General features: G+C 43.9%; 1 protein-coding gene across 6 annotated transcripts in view; it reads left to right on the top strand.

The window, feature by feature from the left end:
* The window catches only part of Vti1b (Vesicle transport through interaction with t-SNAREs 1b), a 42131-nt gene that overhangs the window by 13203 nt on the left and 4836 nt on the right, over positions 1–24092 (top strand). For all 6 annotated transcript variants that reach the window (XM_071685958.1, XM_071685954.1, XM_071685960.1 and 3 more), the window contains exon 4: positions 23969–24083. In XM_071685958.1, the coding sequence (XP_071542059.1) occupies positions 23969–24083 (115 nt within the window). The remainder of the gene's footprint in view (positions 1–23968; positions 24084–24092) is intronic.

A 24092-nucleotide genomic window follows, 5' to 3' on the forward strand; every position in this document is an offset into this window, starting at 1 on the left:
TCTTGTGGAGGCTAAGGTGAAGATTAGTATGGGTTTTCAGAAAAGAGGAGTGAATGTTGGGGTGAAGAAGGTGGTGAGAGTAAGTGAGCTTGGGAAGGAGACCTGTGTGGGGAAGTACCAGGAGAGACTGTGTACAGAATGGAAAAAGGTGAGAACAATGGAAGTAAGGGGAGTGGGGGAGGAATGGGATGTATTTAGGGAATCAGTGATGGATTGCGCAAGGGATGCTTGTGGCATGAGAAGAGTGGGAGGTGGGCTGTTTAGAAAGGGTGGTGAGTGGTGGGATGAAGAAGTAAGAGTATTAGTGAAAGAGAAGAGAGAGGCATTTGGACGATTTTTGCAGGGAAAAAATGCAATTGAGTGGGAGAAGTATAAAAGAAAGAGACAGGAGGTCAAGAGAAAGGTGCAAGAGGTGAAAAAAAGGGCAAATGAGAGTTGGGGTGAGAGACTATCAGTAAATTTTAGGGAGAATAAAAAGATGTTCTGGAAGGAGGTAAATAGGGTGCGTAAGACAAGGGAGCAAATGGGAACTTCAGTGAAGGGCGTAAATGGGGAGGTGATAACAAGTAGTGGTGATGTGAGAGGGAGATGGAATGAGTATTTTGAAGGTTTGTTGAATGTGTCTGATGACAGAGTGGCAGATGTAGGGTGTTTTGGTCGAGGTGGTGTGCAAAGTGAGAGGGTTAGGGAAAATGATTTGGTAAACAGAGAAGAGGTAGTAAAAGCTTTGCGGAAGATGAAAGCCGGCAAGGCAGCAGGTTTGGATGGTATTGCAGTGGAATTTATTAAAAAAGGGGGTGACTGTATTGTTGACTGGTTGGTAAGGTTATTTAATGTATGTATGACTCATGGTGAGGTGCCTGAGGATTGGCGGAATGCGTGCATAGTGCCATTGTACAAAGGCAAAGGGGATAAGAGTGAGTGCTCAAATTACAGAGGTATAAGTTTGTTGAGTATTCCTGGTAAATTATATGGGAGGGTATTGATTGAGAGGGTGAAGGCATGTACAGAGCATCAGATTGGGGAAGAGCAGTGCGGTTTCAGAAGTGGTAGAGGATGTGTGGATCAGGTGTTTGCTTTGAAGAATGTATGTGAGAAATACTTAGAAAGCAAATGGATTTGTATGTAGCATTTATGGATCTGGAGAAGGCATATGATAGAGTTGATAGAGATGCTCTGTGGAAGGTATTAAGAATATATGGTGTGGGAGGCAAGTTGTTAGAAGCAGTGAAAAGTTTTTATCGAGGATGTAAGGCATGTGTACGTGTAGGAAGAGAGGAAAGTGATTGGTTCTCAGTGAATGTAGGTTTGCGGCAGGGGTGTGTGATGTCTCCATGGTTGTTTAATTTGTTTATGGATGGGGTTGTTAGGGAGGTAAATGCAAGAGTCCTGGAAAGAGGGGCAAGTATGAAGTCTGTTGGGGATGAGAGAGCTTGGGAAGTGAGTCAGTTGTTGTTCGCTGATGATACAGCGCTGGTGGCTGATTCATGTGAGAAACTGCAGAAGCTGGTGACTGAGTTTGGTAAAGTGTGTGGAAGAAGAAAGTTAAGAGTGAATGTGAATAAGAGCAAGGTTATTAGGTACAGTAGGGTTGAGGGTCAAGTCAATTGGGAGGTGAGTTTGAATGGAGAAAAACTGGAGGAAGTGAAGTGTTTTAGATATCTGGGAGTGGATCTGTCAGCGGATGGAACCATGGAAGCGGAAGTGGATCATAGGGTGGGGGAGGGGGCGAAAATTTTGGGAGCCTTGAAAAATGTGTGGAAGTCGAGAACATTATCTCGGAAAGCAAAAATGGGTATGTTTGAAGGAATAGTGGTTCCAACAATGTTGTATGGTTGCGAGGCGTGGGCTGTGGATGGAGTTGTGCGCAGGAGGATGGATGTGCTGGAAATGAGATGTTTGAGGACAATGTGTGGTGTGAGGTGGTTTGATCGAGTAAGTAACGTAAGGGTAAGAGAGATGTGTGGAAATAAAAAGAGCGTGGTTGAGAGAGCAGAAGAGGGTGTTTTGAAATGGTTTGGGCACATGGAGAGAATGAGTGAGGAAAGATTGACCAAGAGGATATATGTGTCGGAGGTTGAGGGAACGAGGAGAAGAGGGAGACCAAATTGGAGGTGGAAAGATGGAGTGAAAAAGATTTTGTGTGATCGGGGCCTGAACATGCAGGAGGGTGTAAGGAGGGCAAGGAATAGAGTGAATTGGAGCGATGTGGTATACAGGGGTTGACGTGCTGTCAGTGGAGTGAATCAAGGCATGTGAAGCGTCTGGGGTAAACCATGGAAAGCTGTGTAGGTATGTATATTTGCGTGTGTGGACGTGTGTATGTACATGTGTATGGGGAGGGGGGGGGGGAGTTGGGCCATTTCTTTCGTCTGTTTCCTTGCGCTACCTCGCAAACGCGGGAGACAGCGACAAAGTATAAAAAAAAAAAAAAAAAAAAAAATATATATAAAAAAGATGTTCTGGAAGGAGGTAAATAGGGTGCGTAAGACAAGAGAGCAAATGGGAACTTCAGTGAAGGGCGTAAATGGGGAGGTGATAACAAGTAGTGGTGATGTGAGAAGGGGATGGAATGAGTATTTTGAAGGTTTGTTGAATGTGTCTGATGACAGAGTAGCAGATATAGGGTGTTTGGGTCGAGGTGGTGTGCAAAGTGAGAGGGTTAGGGAAAATGATTTGGTAAACAGAGAAGAGGTAGTAAAAGCTTTGCGGAAGATGAAAGCCGGCAAGGCAGCAGGTTTGGATGGTATTGCAGTGGAATTTATTAAAAAAGGGGGTGACTGTATTGTTGACTGGTTGGTAAGGTTATTTAATGTATGTATGACTCATGGTGAGGTGCCTGAGGATTGGCGGAATGCGTGCATAGTGCCATTGTACAAAGGCAAAGGGGATAAGAGTGAGTGCTCAAATTACAGAGGTATAAGTTTGTTGAGTATTCCTGGTAAATTATATGGGAGGGTATTGATTGAAAGGGTGAAGGCATGTTTGTTGAGTATTCCTGGTAAATTATATGGGAGGGTATTGATTGAAAGGGTGAAGGCATGTACAGAGCATCAGATTGGGGAAGAGCAGTGTGGTTTCAGAAGTGGTAGAGGATGTGTGGATCAGGTGTTTGCTTTGAAGAATGTATGTGAGAAATACTTAGAAAAGCAAATGGATTTGTATGTAGCATTTATGGATCTGGAGAAGGCATATGATAGAGTTGATAGAGATGCTCTGTGGAAGGTATTAAGAATATATGGTGTGGGAGGCAAGTTGTTAGAAGCAGTGAAAAGTTTTTATCGAGGATGTAAGGCATGTGTACGTGTACGAAGAGAGGAAAGTGATTGGTTCTCAGTGAATGTAGGTTTGCGGCAGGGGTGTGTGATGTCTCCATGGTTGTTTAATTTGTTTATGGATGGGGTTGTTAGGGAGGTAAATGCAAGAGTCTTGGAAAGAGGGGCAAGTATGAAGTCTGTTGGGGATGAGAGAGCTTGGGAAGTGAGTCAGTTGTTGTTCGCTGATGATACAGCGCTGGTGGCGGATTCATGTGAGAAACTGCAGAAGCTGGTGACTGAGTTTGGTAAAGTGTGTGGAAGAAGAAAGTTAAGAGTAAATGTGAATAAGAGCAAGGTTATTAGGTACAGTAGGGTTGAGGGTCAAGTCAATTGGGAGGTGAGTTTGAATGGTGAAAAACTGGAGGAAGTGAAGTGTTTTAGATATCTGGGAGTGGATCTGTCAGCGGATGGAACCATGGAAGAGGAAGTGGATCATAGGGTGGGGGAGGGGGCGAAAATTTTGGGAGCCTTGAAAAATGTGTGGAAGTCGAGAACATTATCCCGGAAAGCAAAAATGGGTATGTTTGAAGGAATAGTAGTTCCAACAATGTTGTATGGTTGCGAGGCGTGGGCTATGGATAGAGTTGTGCGCAGGAGGATGGATGTGCTGGAAATGAGATGTTTGAGGACAATGTGTGGTGTGAGGTGGTTTGATCGAGTAAGTAACGTAAGGGTAAGAGAGATGTGTGGAAATAAAAAGAGCGTGGTTGAGAGAGCAGAAGAGGGTGTTTTAAAATGGTTTGGGCACATGGAGAGAATGAGTGAGGAAAGATTGACCAAGAGGATATATGTGTCGGAGGTGGACGGAACGAGGAGAAGAGGGAGACCAAATTGGAGGTGGAAAGATGGAGTGAAAAAGATTTTGTGTGATCGGGGCCTGAACATGCAGGAGGGTGAAAGGAGGGCAAGGAATAGAGTGAATTGGAGCGATGTGGTATACAGGGGTTGACGTGCTGTCAGTGGATTGAATCAAGGCATGTGAAGTGTCCGGGGTAAACCATGGAAAGCTGTGTAGGTATGTATATTTGTGTGTGTGGACGTGTGTATGTACATGTGTATGGGGGGGGTTGGGCCATTTCTTTCGTCTGTTTCCTTGCGCTACCTCGCAAACGCGGGAGACAGCGGCAAAGTATAAAAAAAAAAAAAAAAAAAAAATATATATATATATATTTTTTTTTTCATACTATTCGCCATTTCCCGCGTTAGAGAGGTAGCGTTAAGAACAGAGGACTGGGCCTTAGAGGGAATATCCTCACCTGGCCCCCTTCTCTGTTCCTTCTTTTTTTGGGGGGAAAAGAAAAAAAAAAAAACGAGGGGGGAGGATTTCCAGCCCCCCGCTCCCTTCCCTTTTAGTCGCCTTCTACGACACGCAGGGAATACGTGGGAAGTATTCTTTCTCCCCTATCCCCATTTGAAGAATGTATGTGAGAAATACTTAGAAAAGCAAATGGATTTGTATGTAGCATTTATGGATCTGGAGAAGGCATATGATAGAGTTAATAGAGATGCTCTGTGGAAGGTATTAAGAATATATGGTGTGGGAGGCAAGTTGTTAGAAGCAGTGAAAAGTTTTTATCGAGGATGTAAGGCATGTGTACGTGTAGGAAGAGAGGAAATTGATTGGTTCTCAGTGAATGTAGGTTTGTGGCAGGGGTGTGTGATGTCTCCATGGTTGTTTAATTTGTTTATGGATGGGGTTGTTAGGGAGGTAAATGCAAGAGTTTTGGAAAGAGGGGCAAGTATGAAGTCTGTTGGGGATGAGAGAGCTTGGGAAGTGAGTCAGTTGTTGTTCGCTGATGATACAGCGCTGGTGGCTGATTCATGTGAGAAACTGCAGAAGCTGGTGACTGAGTTTGGTAAAGTGTGTGAAAGAAGAAAGTTAAGAGTAAATGTGAATAAGAGCAAGGTTATTAGGTACAGAAGGGTTGAGGGTCAAGTCAATTGGAAGGTAAGTTTGAATGGAGAAAAACTGGAGGAAGTAAAGTGTTTTAGATATCTGGGAGTGGATCTGGCAGCGGATGGAACCATGGAAGCGGAAGTGGATCATAGGGTGGGGGAGGGGGCGAAAATTCTGGGGGCCTTGAAGAATGTGTGGAAGTCGAGAACATTATCTCGGAAAGCAAAAATGGGTATGTTTGAAGAAATAGTGGTTCCAACAATGTTGTATGGTTGCGAGGCGTGGGCTATGGATAGAGTTGTGCGCAGTATATATTTTATATATATTTATATATTATATTTTTTTTTTTTTTTTTTGTCGCTGTCCCCCGCGTTTGCGGGGGGTAGGAAAGGAAAAACAGACGAAAAAAAAATGGCCCAACCCCCCCATCAATGAAATCAACGTCCACCCCACGAAATTTTATATTTCCCCTTCACGGGCTTTCCTTGGTTTACCCGGACGCTTCACATGCCTTGATTCAACCCCATGACAGCACGTAAACCCCTTTATCCCACATCGTTCCAATTCACTTTTTTCCCTTCCCCTCTTTCACCCTCCGGGCATGTTCGGGCCCCCGATCACCAAAACCCTTTTTCACCCCATTTTTTCCACCCCAAATTTTTGGTCTCCCTCTTCCCCTTTGTTCCCTCCCCCGACACATATATCCTTTTGGGTCAATTCTTTCCTCACTTTCTTCTCCCATGTGCCCAAACCATTTAAAAACCCACCCTCTTTGCTCTCCCCAACCACCTCTTTTTTTTTTCCCCACATCTCTTTTCCCCCTTTTACTTTATTTCCTCGTTCAACCAACCCCCACACCCACATTGTCCTCAAACCCTTCTCATTTCCGGCCCCATCCATCCCCCTGCCCCAAAAATCTATCCATACCCCACGCCTGCAACCATACAACTTTTTGGGAAAACCACTATTCCTTCAAACAAAACCCATTTTTGTTTCCCGGGGAAAAGTTCTCGACTTCCACACTTTTTAAACCCCCCCAAATTTTTGCCCCCTCCCCCACCCTAGGACCCATTCCGTTCCCAAGGTTTCCCACCGCTGCCAGATCCACCCCAAAGATATCAAAAAAAATTCCTTCCCCCTTTTTTCCCCCATTAAAAACTCCCCTCCCAATTGACTTGACCCTCAACCCTACTGTACCTAAAAAACCTTGTCTTATTCAATTTATTTTAAAATTTTTCTTCCCCACCTTTCCCAAAACTCAGTCCCAGCTTCTCCCATTTTCAAATGAACCCGGCCCCAGCGCTGTATCTTTCCGCGAAAAAAAACGACCCTTCCCAAGCTCCCCACCCCCAACAGACTTCATACTTGCCCCTTTTTCCCAAAAACTTTGCATTTACCCCCCAACCCCCCCATCCAAAAACCCAAAATTAAAAAAACCCAGGGAAAACATACACCCCCCTCCCGCAAACCTACATTCACTGAGAAAATCAATCACTTTCCTCTCTTCCTACACCCTTACACGCCTTTTAAACCTCGATAAAAACTTTTACTGTTTAACAACTTTCCTCCCCCACCCTATTTTCTTAATACCCTTTCCCAAAAGGGGCTCTATCAATCTATATTTGCCTTCTCCCGATCCATAAATTTCTACATACAAAACCATTTGCTTTTCTAAGTAAATTTTTCAATACATTCTTTTAAAACAAAAAAACCTGTTTTTAAACATTTCCCCTTCCATTCTGAAACCACCCCTGCCTTCCCCAATCTGAGGGTCTGTAAATGCCTTCCCCCTCTTAATCAATACCCTCCCTTTTAATTTTACCCGGGGAAAATCAACCAAAATTATTTCCTCTGTAAAATTTTAGCACTTTACTCTTTTCCCCTTTTCCTTTTTACAAAGGCCCCTAGCACGCATTCCGGGCCAATCCTCAGGACCCACCATGGGGTCCCCTTTCAAAAAACCTTTAAACCTAAAAAAGTCCCAAACAACTGTTCCAAATTTTCCCCCTTTTTTTAATTTTTAAAAATTTTTCCACTTTTTGGCCCCCCCAAAATTTGATTTTTCAATTAAAAAAAATTTTAAATCCTAATATGGTTTTAAAAATTTTTTATATGGACAAGACCAAAGGGAAAAAAGGGTAGCCCCCAATTAATTCATTGAAAAAATTTTGTGGGAGATGTATTAAAAATGTAAAAAAAGTAAAAATTTTCGGGTTAAAATGGTTAAAAAATTTAAAGTTGGGTGGAGAGGGGTGTGTGATTTTTGGGTGATATCCCGGGGAGAGAAGAAAGATCAGAGACAAGTGTTTTGGGAGCAGCTAAGGGTGTGTTAGGGTTTTTTGGATGCACGAGACCGGGTTTATAGTGTGGGTGATTTGAAGCAAAGGTGAGTAATGGGCAGTTGGGGGAAAATAATTGGTATCATGGGGTGCCCGTGTTGTAAATGGAAATGGTGAAGAGCTTGTAGATTTATGTGCTGAAAAAGGACTGATGATTGGGAATACCTGGTTTAAAAGCGAGATAACATAAAGTATACTTATGTAAGTAGGAGAGAGGGCCCAGAGAGCGTTTTGGATTACGTGTTAATTGACAGGCGTGCGAAAGAGAGACTTTTGGATGTTAATGTGCTGAGAGGTGCAACTGGAGGGATGTCTGATCATTATCTTGTGGAGGCTAAGGTGAAGATTAGTATGGGTTTTCAGAAAAGAAGAGTGAATGTTGGGGTGAAGAGGGTGGTGAGAGTAAGTGAGCTTGGGAAGGAGACCTGTGTGAGGAAGTACCAGGAGAGACTGTGTACAGAATGGAAAAAGGTGAGAACAATGGAAGTAAGGGGAGTGGGGGAGGAATGGGATGTATTTAGGGAATCAGTGATGGATTGCGCAAAAGATGCTTGTGGCATGAGAAGAGTGGGAGGTGGGCTGTTTAGAAAGGGTAGTGAGTGGTGGGATGAAGAAGTAAGAGTATTAGTGAAAGAGAAGAGAGAGGCATTTGGACGATTTTTGCAGGGAAAAAATGCAATTGAGTGGGAGAAGTATAAAAGAAAGAGACAGGAGGTCAAGAGAAAGGTGCAAGAGGTGAAAAAAAGGGCAAATGAGAGTTGGGGTGAGAGAGTATCATTAAATTTTAGGGAGAATAAAAAGATGTTCTGGAAGGAGGTAAATAAGGTGCGTAAGACAAGGGAGCAAATGGGAACTTCAGTGAAGGGCGTAAATGGGGAGGTGATAACAAGTAGTGGTGATGTGAGAAGGAGATGGAGTGAGTATTTTGAAGGTTTGTTGAATGTGTCTGATGACAGAGTGGCAGATATAGGGTGTTTTGGTCGAGGTGGTGTGCAAAGTGAGAGGGTTAGGGAAAATGATTTGGTAAACAGAGAAGAGGTAGTAAAAGCTTTGCGGAAGATGAAAGCCGGCAAGGCAGCAGGTTTGGATGGTATTGCAGTGGAATTTATTAAAAAAGGGGGTGACTGTATTGTTGACTGGTTGGTAAGGTTATTTAATGTATGTATGACTCATGGTGAGGTGCCTGAGGATTGGCGGAATGCGTGCATAGTGCCATTGTACAAAGGCAAAGGGGATAAGAGTGAGTGCTCAAATTACAGAGGTATAAGTTTGTTGAGTATTCCTGGTAAATTATATGGGAGGGTATTGATTGAGAGGGTGAAGGCATGTACAGAGCATCAGATTGGGGAAGAGCAGTGTGGTTTCAGAAGTGGTAGAGGATGTGTGGATCAGGTGTTTGCTTTGAAGAATGTATGTGAGAAATACTTAGAAAAGCAAATGGATTTGTATGTAGCATTTATGGATCTGGAGAAGGCATATGATAGAGTTGATAGAGATGCTCTGTGGAAGGTATTAAGAATATATGGTGTGGGAGGCAAGTTGTTAGAAGCAGTGAAAAGTTTTTATCGAGGATGTAAGGCATGTGTACGTGTAGGAAGAGAGGAAAGTGATTGGTTCTCAGTGAATGTAGGTTTGCGGCAGGGGTGTGTGATGTCTCCATGGTTGTTTAATTTGTTTATGGATGGGGTTGTTAGGGAGGTAAATGCAAGAGTCTTGGAAAGAGGGGCAAGTATGAAGTCTGTTGGGGATGAGAGAGCTTGGGAAGTGAGTCAGTTGTTGTTCGCTGATGATACAGCGCTGGTGGCTGATTCATGTGAGAAACTGCAGAAGCTGGTGACTGAGTTTGGTAAAGTGTGTGGAAGAAGAAAGTTAAGAGTAAATGTGAATAAGAGCAAGGTTATTAGGTACAGTAGGGTTGAGGGTCAAGTCAATTGGGAGGTGAGTTTGAATGGAGAAAAACTGGAGGAAGTGAAGTGTTTTAGATATCTGGGAGTGGATCTGGCAGCGGATGGAACCATGGAAGCGGAAGTGGATCATAGGGTGGGGGAGGGGGCGAAAATTCTGGGAGCCTTGAAGAATGTGTGGAAGTCGAGAACATTATCTCGGAAAGCAAAAATGGGTATGTTTGAAGGAATAGTGGTTCCAACAATGTTGTATGGTTGCGAGGCGTGGGCTATGGATAGAGTTGTGCGCAGGAGGATGGATGTGCTGGAAATGAGATGTTTGAGGACAATGTGTGGTGTGAGGTGGTTTGATCGAGTAAGTAACGTAAGGGTAAGAGAGATGTGTGGAAATAAAAGAGCGTGGTTGAGAGAGCAGAAGAGGGGTGTTTTTGAAAGGTTTGGGCACATGGAGAGAATGAGTGAGGAAAGATTGACCAGAGGATATATGTGTCGGAGGTTGGAGGAACGAGGAGAAGAGGGAGACCAAATTGGTGGTGGAAGATGGGAGTGAAAAAGATTTTGTGTGATCGGGGCTGAACATGCAGGAGGGTGAAAGGAGGGCAAGGAATAGAGTGAATTGGACGATGTGGTATTACGGGGTTGACGTGCTGTCAGTGGATGTGAACCAAGGATGTGAAGCGTCTGGGAAAACCCATGGAAAGCGTGTGGTATGTAATTTGCGTTGTGGACGTGTGTTTTGCTTTGTGTATGGGGGGGGGGCCATTTCTTTCGTCTGTTTCCTTGCGCTACCTCGCAAACGCGGGAGACAGCGACAAGTTAAAAAAAAAAAAAAAAAATATTATAAAGATGTTTCTGGAAGGAGGTTAATAATAGGGTGTCATAAGACAAGGGAGCAAATGGGAACTTCAGTGAAGGGCGTAAATGGGGAGGTGATAACAAGTAGTGGTGATGTGAGAAGGAGATGGAATGAGTATTTTGAAGGTTTTGGTTGAATGTGTCTGATGATGAGTGGCAGATATAGGGTGTTTTGGTCGAGGTGGTGTGCAAAGTGAGAGGGTTAGGGAGAAAATGATTTGGTAAACAGAGAAGAGGTAGTAAAAGCTTTGCGGAAGATGAAAGCCGGCAAGGCAGCAGGTTTGGATGGTATTGCAGTGGAATTTATTAAAAAAGGGGTGACTGTATTGTTGATGGTTTGGTAAGGTTATTTAATGTATGTATGACTCATGGTGAGGTGCCTGAGGATTGGCGGAATGCGTGCATAGTGCCATTGTACAAAGGCAAAGGGGATAAGAGTGAGGTGCTCAAATTCAGAGTATAAGTTTGTTGAGTATTCTGGTAAATTATATGGGAGGGTATTGATTGAGAGGGTGAAGGCATGTACAGAGCATCAGATTGGGGAAGAGCAGTGTGGTTTCAGAAGTGGTTAGAGGATGTGTGGATCAGGTGTTTGCTTTGAGAATGTATGTGAGAAATACTTAGAAAAGCAAATGGATTTTATGTAGCATTTATGGATTGGAGAAGGCATATGATAGAGTTGATAGAGATGCTGTGGAAGGTATTAAGAATATATGGTGTGGGAGGCAAGTTGTTAGAAGCAGTGAAAAGTTTTTATCGAGGATGTAAGGCATGTGTACGTGTAGGAAGAGAGGAAAGTGATTGGTTCTCAGTGAATGTAGGTTTGCGGCGAGGGTGTGTGATGTCTCCATGGTTGTTTAATTTGTTTATGGATGGGGTTGTTAGGGAGGTAAATGCAAGAGTTTGGATAAGAGGGGCAAGTATGAAGTCTGTTGGGGATGAGAGAGCTTGGAAGTGAGTCAGTTGTTGTTCGCTGATGATACAGCGCTGGTGGCTGATTCATGTGAGAAACTGCAAAAAGTGGTGACTGAGTTTGGAAAGTGTGGGGAAAAAGAAATTTAAGAGTAAATTTTGAAAAGGAAAGGGTTTATTAGGTAAGTGGGGGGGGGGTTTTCAAGTAAATTGGGAGGTAGTTTGAATGGGGAAAAAGGGAGGAAGTAAAGTGTTTTAGATATTGGGAGTGATCGGGGCAGCGGAGGGAAAACCATGGAAGCGGAAGTGGATCATAGGGTGGGGGAGGGGGCGAAAATTTTGGGGGCCTTGAAAATGGGGGAAAGTCAAAAACTTATCTGGGAAAAGAAAAAATGGGTATGTTTGAAGGGAAATAGGGGTTTCCAAACAATGTGTTGGTTGGGGGCGTGGGCTATGGATAGACTTGTGGCAGGGGATGGATGTGCGGGAAAATGGATGTTTGAGGACAATGGGGGGGTTTGGGGTGGTTTGACGAGTGGTAACGTAAGGGTAAGAGAGATTTGGAAATAAAAAGAGGTGGTTGAGAGGCAGAAGAGGGTTTTTTTGAAGGGGTTTTTGGGCACATGGGAGAATGGTGAGGAAAGTTGCAGAGGATTATGTGTCGGGGGGTGGGGGGGCAAAGGGAAGAGGGGGACCCAAAATTGGAGGTGGAAAAAATGGAGTGAAAAAAATTTTGTGTGATCGGGGCCTGAACATGCAGGGGGTGAAAGGGGGCAAGGGAAAAGAGTGAATTGGAGGTGTGGTTTTAAAAGGGGTTGAGTTTTTGTCAGTGGATTGAATCAAGGGTGTGAAACGTCTGGGGTTAACCCTGGAAAAATGTTTTTGGGGATGTTTTTTTTGCGTGTGTGGCGTTTTTTAAGGGTTTTGGGGGGGGGTTGGGCCATTTCTTTCGTTTTTCCCTTTCGTACCTCGCAAAAGCGGGGGGAGGACAGCGACAAAATATAAAAAAAAAAAAATGAGTGTGTTAGCGGTTTTGATGCACGAGACCGGGTTATAGTGATGGGTGATTTGAATGCAAAGGTGAGTAATGTGGCAGTTGAGGGAATAATTGGTATGCATGGGGTGTTCAGTGTTGTAAATGGAAATGGTGAAGAGCTTGTAGATTTATGTGCTGAAAAAGGACTGATGATTGGGAATACCTGGTTTAAAAAGCGAGATATACATAAGTATACTTATGTAAGTAGGAGAGATGGCCAGAGAGCGTTATTGGATTACGTGTTAATTGACAGGCGTGCGAAAGAGAGACTTTTGGATGTTAATGTGCTGAGAGGTGCAACTGGAGGGATGTCTGATCATTATCTTGTGGAGGCTAAGGTGAAGATTAGTATGGGTTTTCAGAAAAGAGGAGTGAATGTTGGGGTGAAGAAGGTGGTGAGAGTAAGTGAGCTTGGGAAGGAGACCTGTGTGGGGAAGTACCAGGAGAGACTGTGTACAGAATGGAAAAAGGTGAGAACAATGGAAGTAAGGGGAGTGGGGGAGGAATGGGATGTATTTAGGGAATCAGTGATGGATTGCGCAAGGATGCTTGTGGCATGAGAAGAGTGGGAGGTGGGCTGTTTAGAAAGGGTGGTGAGTGGTGGGATGAAGAAGTAAGAGTATTAGTGAAAGAGAAGAGAGAGGCATTTGGACGATTTTTGCAGGGAAAAAATGCAATTGAGTGGGAGAAGTATAAAAGAAAGAGACAGGAGGTCAAGAGAAAGGTGCAAGAGGTGAAAAAAAGGGCAAATGAGAGTTGGGGTGAGAGACTATCAGTAAATTTTAGGGAGAATAAAAAGATGTTCTGGAAGGAGGTAAATAGGGTGCGTAAGACAAGGGAGCAAATGGGAACTTCAGTGAAGGGCGTAAATGGGGAGGTGATAACAAGTAGTGGTGATGTGAGAGGGAGATGGAATGAGTATTTTGAAGGTTTGTTGAATGTGTCTGATGACAGAGTGGCAGATGTAGGGTGTTTTGGTCGAGGTGGTGTGCAAAGTGAGAGGGTTAGGGAAAATGATTTGGTAAACAGAGAAGAGGTAGTAAAAGCTTTGCGGAAGATGAAAGCCGGCAAGGCAGCAGGTTTGGATGGTATTGCAGTGGAATTTATTAAAAAAGGGGGTGACTGTATTGTTGACTGGTTGGTAAGGTTATTTAATGTATGTATGACTCATGGTGAGGTGCCTGAGGATTGGCGGAATGCGTGCATAGTGCCATTGTACAAAGGCAAAGGGGATAAGAGTGAGTGCTCAAATTACAGAGGTATAAGTTTGTTGAGTATTCCTGGTAAATTATATGGGAGGGTATTGATTGAGAGGGTGAAGGCATGTACAGAGCATCAGATTGGGGAAGAGCAGTGCGGTTTCAGAAGTGGTAGAGGATGTGTGGATCAGGTGTTTGCTTTGAAGAATGTATGTGAGAAATACTTAGAAAAGCAAATGGATTTGTATGTAGCATTTATGGATCTGGAGAAGGCATATGATAGAGTTGATAGAGATGCTCTGTGGAAGGTATTAAGAATATATGGTGTGGGAGGCAAGTTGTTAGAAGCAGTGAAAAGTTTTTATCGAGGATGTAAGGCATGTGTACGTGTAGGAAGAGAGGAAAGTGATTGGTTCTCAGTGAATGTAGGTTTGCGGCAGGGGTGTGTGATGTCTCCATGGTTGTTTAATTTGTTTATGGATGGGGTTGTTAGGGAGGTAAATGCAAGAGTCCTGGAAAGAGGGGCAAGTATGAAGTCTGTTGGGGATGAGAGAGCTTGGGAAGTGAGTCAGTTGTTGTTCGCTGATGATACAGCGCTGGTGGCTGATTCATGTGAGAAACTGCAGAAGCTGGTGACTGAGTTTGGTAAAGTGTGTGGAAGAAGAAAGTTAAGAGTGAATGTGAATAAGAGCAAGGTTATTAGGTACAGTAGGGTTGAGGGTCAAGTCAATTGGGAGGTGAGTTTGAATGGAGAAAAACTGGAGGAAGTGAAGTGTTTTAGATATCTGGGAGTGGATCTGTCAGCGGATGGAACCATGGAAGCGGAAGTGGATCATAGGGTGGGGGAGGGGGCGAAAATTTTGGGAGCCTTGAAAAATGTGTGGAAGTCGAGAACATTATCTCGGAAAGCAAAAATGGGTATGTTTGAAGGAATAGTGGTTCCAACAATGTTGTATGGTTGCGAGGCGTGGGCTGTGGATGGAGTTGTGCGCAGGAGGATGGATGTGCTGGAAATGAGATGTTTGAGGACAATGTGTGGTGTGAGGTGGTTTGATCGAGTAAGTAACGTAAGGGTAAGAGAGATGTGTGGAAATAAAAAGAGCGTGGTTGAGAGAGCAGAAGAGGGTGTTTTGAAATGGTTTGGGCACATGGAGAGAATGAGTGAGGAAAGATTGACCAAGAGGATATATGTGTCGGAGGTTGAGGGAACGAGGAGAAGAGGGAGACCAAATTGGAGGTGGAAAGATGGAGTGAAAAAGATTTTGTGTGATCGGGGCCTGAACATGCAGGAGGGTGTAAGGAGGGCAAGGAATAGAGTGAATTGGAGCGATGTGGTATACAGGGGTTGACGTGCTGTCAGTGGAGTGAATCAAGGCATGTGAAGCGTCTGGGGTAAACCATGGAAAGCTGTGTAGGTATGTATATTTGCGTGTGTGGACGTGTGTATGTACATGTGTATGGGGAGGGGGGGGGAGTTGGGCCATTTCTTTCGTCTGTTTCCTTGCGCTACCTCGCAAACGCGGGAGACAGCGACAAAGTATAAAAAAAAAAAAAAAAAAAAAAAATATATATAAAAAAGATGTTCTGGAAGGAGGTAAATAGGGTGCGTAAGACAAGAGAGCAAATGGGAACTTCAGTGAAGGGCGTAAATGGGGAGGTGATAACAAGTAGTGGTGATGTGAGAAGGAGATGGAATGAGTATTTTGAAGGTTTGTTGAATGTGTCTGATGACAGAGTAGCAGATATAGGGTGTTTGGGTCGAGGTGGTGTGCAAAGTGAGAGGGTTAGGGAAAATGATTTGGTAAACAGAGAAGAGGTAGTAAAAGCTTTGCGGAAGATGAAAGCCGGCAAGGCAGCAGGTTTGGATGGTATTGCAGTGGAATTTATTAAAAAAGGGGGTGACTGTATTGTTGACTGGTTGGTAAGGTTATTTAATGTATGTATGACTCATGGTGAGGTGCCTGAGGATTGGCGGAATGCGTGCATAGTGCCATTGTACAAAGGCAAAGGGGATAAGAGTGAGTGCTCAAATTACAGAGGTATAAGTTTGTTGAGTATTCCTGGTAAATTATATGGGAGGGTATTGATTGAAAGGGTGAAGGCATGTACAGAGCATCAGATTGGGGAAGAGCAGTGTGGTTTCAGAAGTGGTAGAGGATGTGTGGATCAGGTGTTTGCTTTGAAGAATGTATGTGAGAAATACTTAGAAAAGCAAATGGATTTGTATGTAGCATTTATGGATCTGGAGAAGGCATATGATAGAGTTGATAGAGATGCTCTGTGGAAGGTATTAAGAATATATGGTGTGGGAGGCAAGTTGTTAGAAGCAGTGAAAAGTTTTTATCGAGGATGTAAGGCATGTGTACGTGTAGGAAGAGAGGAAAGTGATTGGTTCTCAGTGAATGTAGGTTTGCGGCAGGGGTGTGTGATGTCTCCATGGTTGTTTAATTTGTTTATGGATGGGGTTGTTAGGGAGGTAAATGCAAGAGTCTTGGAAAGAGGGGCAAGTATGAAGTCTGTTGGGGATGAGAGAGCTTGGGAAGTGAGTCAGTTGTTGTTCGCTGATGATACAGCGCTGGTGGCGGATTCATGTGAGAAACTGCAGAAGCTGGTGACGGAGTTTGGTAAAGTGTGTGGAAGAAGAAAGTTAAGAGTAAATGTGAATAAGAGCAAGGTTATTAGGTACAGTAGGGTTGAGGGTCAAGTCAATTGGGAGGTGAGTTTGAATGGTGAAAAACTGGAGGAAGTGAAGTGTTTTAGATATCTGGGAGTGGATCTGTCAGCGGATGGAACCATGGAAGAGGAAGTGGATCATAGGGTGGGGGAGGGGGCGAAAATTTTGGGAGCCTTGAAAAATGTGTGGAAGTCGAGAACATTATCCCAGAAAGCAAAAATGGGTATGTTTGAAGGAATAGTAGTTCCAACAATGTTGTATGGTTGCGAGGCGTGGGCTATGGATAGAGTTGTGCGCAGGAGGATGGATGTGCTGGAAATGAGATGTTTGAGGACAATGTGTGGTGTGAGGTGGTTTGATCGAGTAAGTAACGTAAGGGTAAGAGAGATGTGTGGAAATAAAAAGAGCGTGGTTGAGAGAGCAGAAGAGGGTGTTTTAAAATGGTTTGGGCACATGGAGAGAATGAGTGAGGAAAGATTGACCAAGAGGATATATGTGTCGGAGGTGGAGGGAACGAGGAGAAGAGGGAGACCAAATTGGAGGTGGAAAGATGGAGTGAAAAAGATTTTGTGTGATCGGGGCCTGAACATGCAGGAGGGTGAAAGGAGGGCAAGGAATAGAGTGAATTGGAGCGATGTGGTATACAGGGGTTGACGTGCTGTCAGTGGATTGAATCAAGGCATGTGAAGTGTCCGGGGTAAACCATGGAAAGCTGTGTAGGTATGTATATTTGTGTGTGTGGACGTGTGTATGTACATGTGTATGGGGGGGGTTGGGCCATTTCTTTTGTCTGTTTCCTTGCGCTACCTCGCAAACGCGGGAGACAGCGACAAAGTATAAAAAAAAAAAAAAAAAAAAAAAATATATATATATATTTTTTTTTTCATACTATTCGCCATTTCCCGCGTTAGAGAGGTAGCGTTAAGAACAGAGGACTGGGCCTTAGAGGGAATATCCTCACCTGGCCCCCTTCTCTGTTCCTTCTTTTTTTGGGGGGAAAAGAAAAAAAAAAAAACGAGGGGGGAGGATTTCCAGCCCCCCGCTCCCTTCCCTTTTAGTCGCCTTCTACGACACGCAGGGAATACGTGGGAAGTATTCTTTCTCCCCTATCCCCATTTGAAGAATGTATGTGAGAAATACTTAGAAAAGCAAATGGATTTGTATGTAGCATTTATGGATCTGGAGAAGGCATATGATAGAGTTAATAGAGATGCTCTGTGGAAGGTATTAAGAATATATGGTGTGGGAGGCAAGTTGTTAGAAGCAGTGAAAAGTTTTTATCGAGGATGTAAGGCATGTGTACGTGTAGGAAGAGAGGAAATTGATTGGTTCTCAGTGAATGTAGGTTTGTGGCAGGGGTGTGTGATGTCTCCATGGTTGTTTAATTTGTTTATGGATGGGGTTGTTAGGGAGGTAAATGCAAGAGTTTTGGAAAGAGGGGCAAGTATGAAGTCTGTTGGGGATGAGAGAGCTTGGGAAGTGAGTCAGTTGTTGTTCGCTGATGATACAGCGCTGGTGGCTGATTCATGTGAGAAACTGCAGAAGCTGGTGACTGAGTTTGGTAAAGTGTGTGAAAGAAGAAAGTTAAGAGTAAATGTGAATAAGAGCAAGGTTATTAGGTACAGTAGGGTTGAGGGTCAAGTCAATTGGAAGGTAAGTTTGAATGGAGAAAAACTGGAGGAAGTAAAGTGTTTTAGATATCTGGGAGTGGATCTGGCAGCGGATGGAACCATGGAAGCGGAAGTGGATCATAGGGTGGGGGAGGGGGCGAAAATTCTGGGGGCCTTGAAGAATGTGTGGAAGTCGAGAACATTATCTCGGAAAGCAAAAATGGGTATGTTTGAAGAAATAGTGGTTCCAACAATGTTGTATGGTTGCGAGGCGTGGGCTATGGATAGAGTTGTGCGCAGGAGGATGGATGTGCTGGAAATGAGATGTTTGAGGACAATGTGTGGTGTGAGGTGGTTTGATCGAGTGAGTAACGTAAGGGTAAGAGAGATGTGTGGAAATAAAAAGAGCGTGGTTGAGAGAGCAGAAGAGGGTGTTTTGAAGTGGTTTGGGCACATGGAGAGGATGAGTGAGGAAAGGTTGACCAAGAGGATATATGTGTCGGAGGTGGAGGGAGCAAGGAGAAGAGGGAGACCAAATTGGAGGTGGAAAGATGGAGTGAAAAAGATTTTGTGTGATCGGGGCCTGAACATGCAGGAGGGTGAAAGGAGGGCAAGGAATAGAGTGAATTGGAGCGATGTGGTATACCAGGGTTGACGTGCTGTCAGTGGATTGAATCAAGGCATGTGAAGCGTCTGGGGTAAACCATGGAAAGCTGTGTAGGTATGTATATTTGCGTGTGTGGACGTATGTATATACATGTGTATGGGGGGGGTTGGGCCATTTCTTTCGTCTGTTTCCTTGCGCTACCTCGCAAACGCGGGAGACAGCGACAAAGTATAAAAAAAAAAAAAAAATATATATATATATATATATATATATATATATATATATATATATATATATATGTATATATATGTATGTGTGTGTGTGTGTGTGTGTGTATATATATGTATATATATGTATATTATCCCTGGGGATAGGGGTGAAAGAATACTTCCCACGTATTCCTCGCGTGTCGTAGAAAGCGACTAGAGGGGACGGGAGCGGGGGGCCGGAAATCCTCCCCTCCTTGTATTAACTTTCTAAAATGGGAAACAGAAGAAGGAGTCACGCGGGGAGTGCTCATCCTCCTCGTAGGCTCAGAGTGGGGTGCCTAAATGTGTGTGGATGTAACCAAGATGTGAAAAAGGGAGAGATAGGTAGTATGTTTGAGGAAAGGAACATGGATGTTTTGGCTCTGAGTGAGACGAAGCTCAAGGGTAAAGGGGAAGAGTGGTTTGGAAATGTCTGGGGAGTGAAGTCAGGGGTTGGTGAGAGGACAAGAGCAAGGGAAGGAGTAGCAATACTCCTAAAACAGGAGTTGTGGGAGTATGTGATAGAATGTAAGAAAATAAATTCCCGATTAATATGGGTAAAATTGAAAGTTGATGGAGAGAGGTGGGTGATTATTGGTGCATATGCACCTGGGCATGAGAAGAAAGATCATGAGAGGCAAGTGTTTTGGGAGCAGCTAAATGAGTGTGTTAGCGGTTTTGATGCACGAGACCGGGTTATAGTGATGGGTGATTTGAATGCAAAGGTGAGTAATGTGGCAGTTTAGGGAATAATTGGTATGCATGGGGTGTTCAGTGTTGTAAATGGAAATGGTGAAGAGCTTGTAGATTTATGTGCTGAAAAAGGACTGATGATTGGGAATACCTGGTTTAAAAAGCGAGATATACATAAGTATACCTATGTAAGTAGGAGAGATGGCCAGAGAGCGTTATTGAATTACGTGTTAATTGACAGGCGTGCGAAAGAGAGACTTTTGGATGTCAATGTGCTGAGAGGTGCAACTGGAGGGATGTCTGATCATTATCTTGTGGAGGCTAAGGTGAAGATTAGTATGGGTTTTCAGAAAAGAAGAGTGAATGTTGGGGTGAAGAAGGTGGTGAGAGTAAGTGAGCTTGGGAAGGAGACCTGTGTGAAGAAGTATCAGGAGAGACTGTGTACAGAATGGAAAAAGGTGAGAACAATGGAAGTAAGGGGAGTGGGGGAGGAATGGGATGTATTTAGGGAATCAGTGATGGATTGCGCAAAAGATGCTTGTGGCATGAGAAGAGTGGGAGGTGGGCTGTTTAGAAAGGGTAGTGAGTGGTGGGATGAAGAAGTAAGAGTATTAGTGAAAGAGAAGAGAGAGGCATTTGGACGATTTTTGCAGGGAAACAATGCAATTGAGTGGGAGAAGTATAAAAGAAAGAGACAGGAGGTCAAGAGAAAGGTGCAAGAGGTGAAAAAAAGGGCAAATGAGAGTTGGGGTGAGAGACTATCAGTAAATTTTAGGGAGAATAAAAAGATGTTCTGGAAGGAGGTAAATAGGGTGCGTAAGACAAGGGAGCAAATGGGAACTTCAGTGAAGGGCGTAAATGGGGAGGTGATAACAAGTAGTGGTGATGTGAGAAGGAGATGGAATGAGTATTTTGAAGGTTTGTTGAATGTGTCTGATGACAGAGTGGCAGATATAGGGTGTTTGGGTCGAGGTGGTGTGCAAAGTGAGAGGGTTAGGGAAAATGATTTGGTAAACAGAGAAGAGGTAGTAAAAGCTTTGCGGAAGATGAAAGCCGGCAAGGCAGCAGGTTTGGATGGTATTGCAGTGGAATTTATTAAAAAAGGGGGTGACTGTATTGTTGACTGGTTGGTAAGGTTATTTAATGTATGTATGACTCATGGTGAGGTGCCTGAGGATTGGCGGAATGCGTGCATAGTGCCATTGTACAAAGGCAAAGGGGATAAGAGTGAGTGCTCAAATTACAGAGGTATAAGTTTGTTGAGTATTCCTGGTAAATTATATGGGAGGGTATTGATTGAGAGGGTGAAGGCATGTACAGAGCATCAGATTGGGGAAGAGCAGTGTGGTTTCAGAAGTGGGAGAGGATGTGTGGATCAGGTGTTTGCTTTGAAGAATGTATGTGAGAAATATTTAGAAAAGCAAATGGATTTGTATGTAGCATTTATGGATCTGGAGAAGGCATATGATAGAGTTGATAGAGATGCTCTGTGGAAGGTATTAAGAATATATGGTGTGGGAGGCAAGTTGTTAGAAGCAGTGAAAAGTTTTTATCGAGGATGTAAGGCATGTGTACGTGTAGGAAGAGAGGAAAGTGATTGGTTCTCAGTGAATGTAGGTTTGCGGCAGGGGTGTGTGATGTCTCCATGGTTGTTTAATTTGTTTATGGATGGGGTTGTTAGGGAGGTAAATGCAAGAGTCTTGGAAAGAGGGGCAAGTATGAGGTCTGTTGGGGATGAGAGAGCTTGGGAAGTGAGTCAGTTGTTGTTCGCTGATGATACAGCGCTGGTGGCGGATTCATGTGAGAAACTGCAGAAGCTGGTGACGGAGTTTGGTAAAGTGTGTGGAAGAAGAAAGTTAAGAGTAAATGTGAATAAGAGCAAGGTTATTAGGTACAGTAGGGTTGAGGGTCAAGTCAATTGGGAGGTGAGTTTGAATGGAGAAAAACTGGAGGAAGTGAAGTGTTTTAGATATCTGGGAGTGGATCTGTCAGCGGATGGAACCATGGAAGCGGAAGTGGATCATAGGGTGGGGGAGGGGGCGAAAATTTTGGGAGCCTTGAAAAATGTGTGGAAGTCGAGAACATTATCCCGGAAAGCAAAAATGGGTATGTTTGAAGGAATAGTAGTTCCAACAATGTTGTATGGTTGCGAGGCGTGGGCTATGGATAGAGTTGTGCGCAGGAGGATGGATGTGCTGGAAATGAGATGTTTGAGGACAATGTGTGGTGTGAGGTGGTTTGATCGAGTAAGTAACGTAAGGGTAAGAGAGATGTGTGGAAATAAAAAGAGCGTGGTTGAGAGAGCAGAAGAGGGTGTTTTGAAATGGTTTGGGCACATGGAGAGAATGAGTGAGGAAAGATTGACCAAGAGGATATATGTGTCGGAGGTGGAGGGAACGAGGAGAAGAGGGAGACCAAATTGGAGGTGGAAAGATGGAGTGAAAAGGATTTTGTGTGATCGGGGCCTGAACATGCAGGAGGGTGAAAGGAGGGCAAGGAATAGAGTGAGTTGGAGCGATGTGGTATACAGGGGTTGACGTGCTGTCAGTGGATTGAATCAAGGCATGTGAAGCGTCCGGGGTAAACCATGGAAAGCTGTGTAGGTATGTATATTTTGCGTGTGTGGACGTGTGTATGTACATGTGTATGGGGAGGGTTGGGCCATTTCTTTCGTCTGTTTCCTTGCGCTACCTCGCAAACGCGGGAGACAGCGACAAAGTATAAAAAAAAAAAAAAAAAAAATATATAGTGTGTGGAAGAAGAAAGTTAAGAGTAAATGTGAATAAGAGCAAGGTTATTAGGTACAGTAGGGTTGAGGGTCAAGTCAATTGGGAGGTGAGTTTGAATGGAGAAAAACTGGAGGAAGTGAAGTGTTTTAGATATCTGGGAGTGGATCTGTCAGCGGATGGAACCATGGAAGCGGAAGTGGATCATAGGGTGGGGGAGGGGGCGAAAATTTTGGGAGCCTTGAAAAATGTGTGGAAGTCGAGAACATTATCCCGGAAAGCAAAAATGGGTATGTTTGAAGGAATAGTAGTTCCAACAATGTTGTATGGTTGCGAGGCGTGGGCTATGGATAGAGTTGTGCGCAGGAGGATGGATGTGCTGGAAATGAGATGTTTGAGGACAATGTGTGGTGTGAGGTGGTTTGATCGAGTAAGTAACGTAAGGGTAAGAGAGATGTGTGGAAATAAAAAGAGCGTGGTTGAGAGAGCAGAAGAGGGTGTTTTGAAATGGTTTGGGCACATGGAGAGAATGAGTGAGGAAAGATTGACCAAGAGGATATATGTGTCGGAGGTGGAGGGAACGAGGAGAAGAGGGAGACCAAATTGGAGGTGGAAAGATGGAGTGAAAAGGATTTTGTGTGATCGGGGCCTGAACATGCAGGAGGGTGAAAGGAGGGCAAGGAATAGAGTGAGTTGGAGCGATGTGGTATACAGGGGTTGACGTGCTGTCAGTGGATTGAATCAAGGCATGTGAAGCGTCCGGGGTAAACCATGGAAAGCTGTGTAGGTATGTATATTTTGCGTGTGTGGACGTGTGTATGTACATGTGTATGGGGAGGGTTGGGCCATTTCTTTCGTCTGTTTCCTTGCGCTACCTCGCAAACGCGGGAGACAGCGACAAAGTATAAAAAAAAAAAAAAAAAAAAATATATAGTGTGTGGAAGAAGAAAGTTAAGAGTAAATGTGAATAAGAGCAAGGTTATTAGGTACAGTAGGGTTGAGGGTCAAGTCAATTGGGAGGTGAGTTTGAATGGAGAAAAACTGGAGGAAGTGAAGTGTTTTAGATATCTGGGAGTGGATCTGTCAGCGGATGGAACCATGGAAGCGGAAGTGGATCATAGGGTGGGGGAGGGGGCGAAAATTTTGGGAGCCTTGAAAAATGTGTGGAAGTCGAGAACATTATCTCGGAAAGCAAAAATGGGTATGTTTGAAGGAATAGTGGTTCCAACAATGTTGTATGGTTGCGAGGCGTGGGCTATGGATAGAGTTGTGCGCAGGAGGATGGACGTGCTGGAAATGAGATGTTTGAGGAAAATGTGTGGTGTGAGGTGGTTTGATCGAGTAAGTAATGTAAGGGTAAGAGAGATGTGTGGAAATAAAAAGAGCGTGGTTGAGAGAGCAGAAGAGGGTGTTTTGAAATGGTTTGGGCACATGGAGAGAATGAGTGAGGAAAGATTGACCAAGAGGATATATGTGTCGGAGGTGGAGGGAACGAGGAGAAGAGGGAGACCAAATTGGAGGTGGAAAGATGGAGTGAAAAAGATTTTGTGTGATCGGGGCCTGAACATGCAGGAGGGTGAAAGGAGGGCAAGGAATAGAGTGAATTGGAGCGATGTGGTATACAGGGGTTGACGTGCTGTCAGTGGATTGAATCAAGGCATGTGAAGCGTCTGGGGTAAACCATGGAAAGCTGTGTAGGTACGTATATTTGCGTGTGTGGACGTGTGTATGTACATGTGTATGGGGGGGGGGGGTTGGGCCATTTCTTTTCGTCTGTTTCCTTGCGCTACCTCGCAAACGCGGGAGACAGCGACAAAGTATAATAAAAAAAAATAAATAATAATATTCTTTAGAATAACTGTATTGCTTTGAAAATGGGGAGTTTCAGTATGAAAATGAAAACTTAATATTTTCATTTCACTTTATAGTGTAATCATAACTTTATTTTTAGGTATCAGAGGCGCTTTGAGCAGGAGAAATCTACACATTCTCATATTGGCAGTAGATCACCATTATCTGCCAGCACTCGAGATGCTGACAGTTTTAAGGCTGAAATCCATAAACAGGTATGAGAT

The sequence above is a fragment of the Panulirus ornatus genome, chromosome 41, assembly GCF_036320965.1.
Source record: "Panulirus ornatus isolate Po-2019 chromosome 41, ASM3632096v1, whole genome shotgun sequence".
Classification (NCBI taxonomy): domain Eukaryota; kingdom Metazoa; phylum Arthropoda; class Malacostraca; order Decapoda; family Palinuridae; genus Panulirus; species Panulirus ornatus.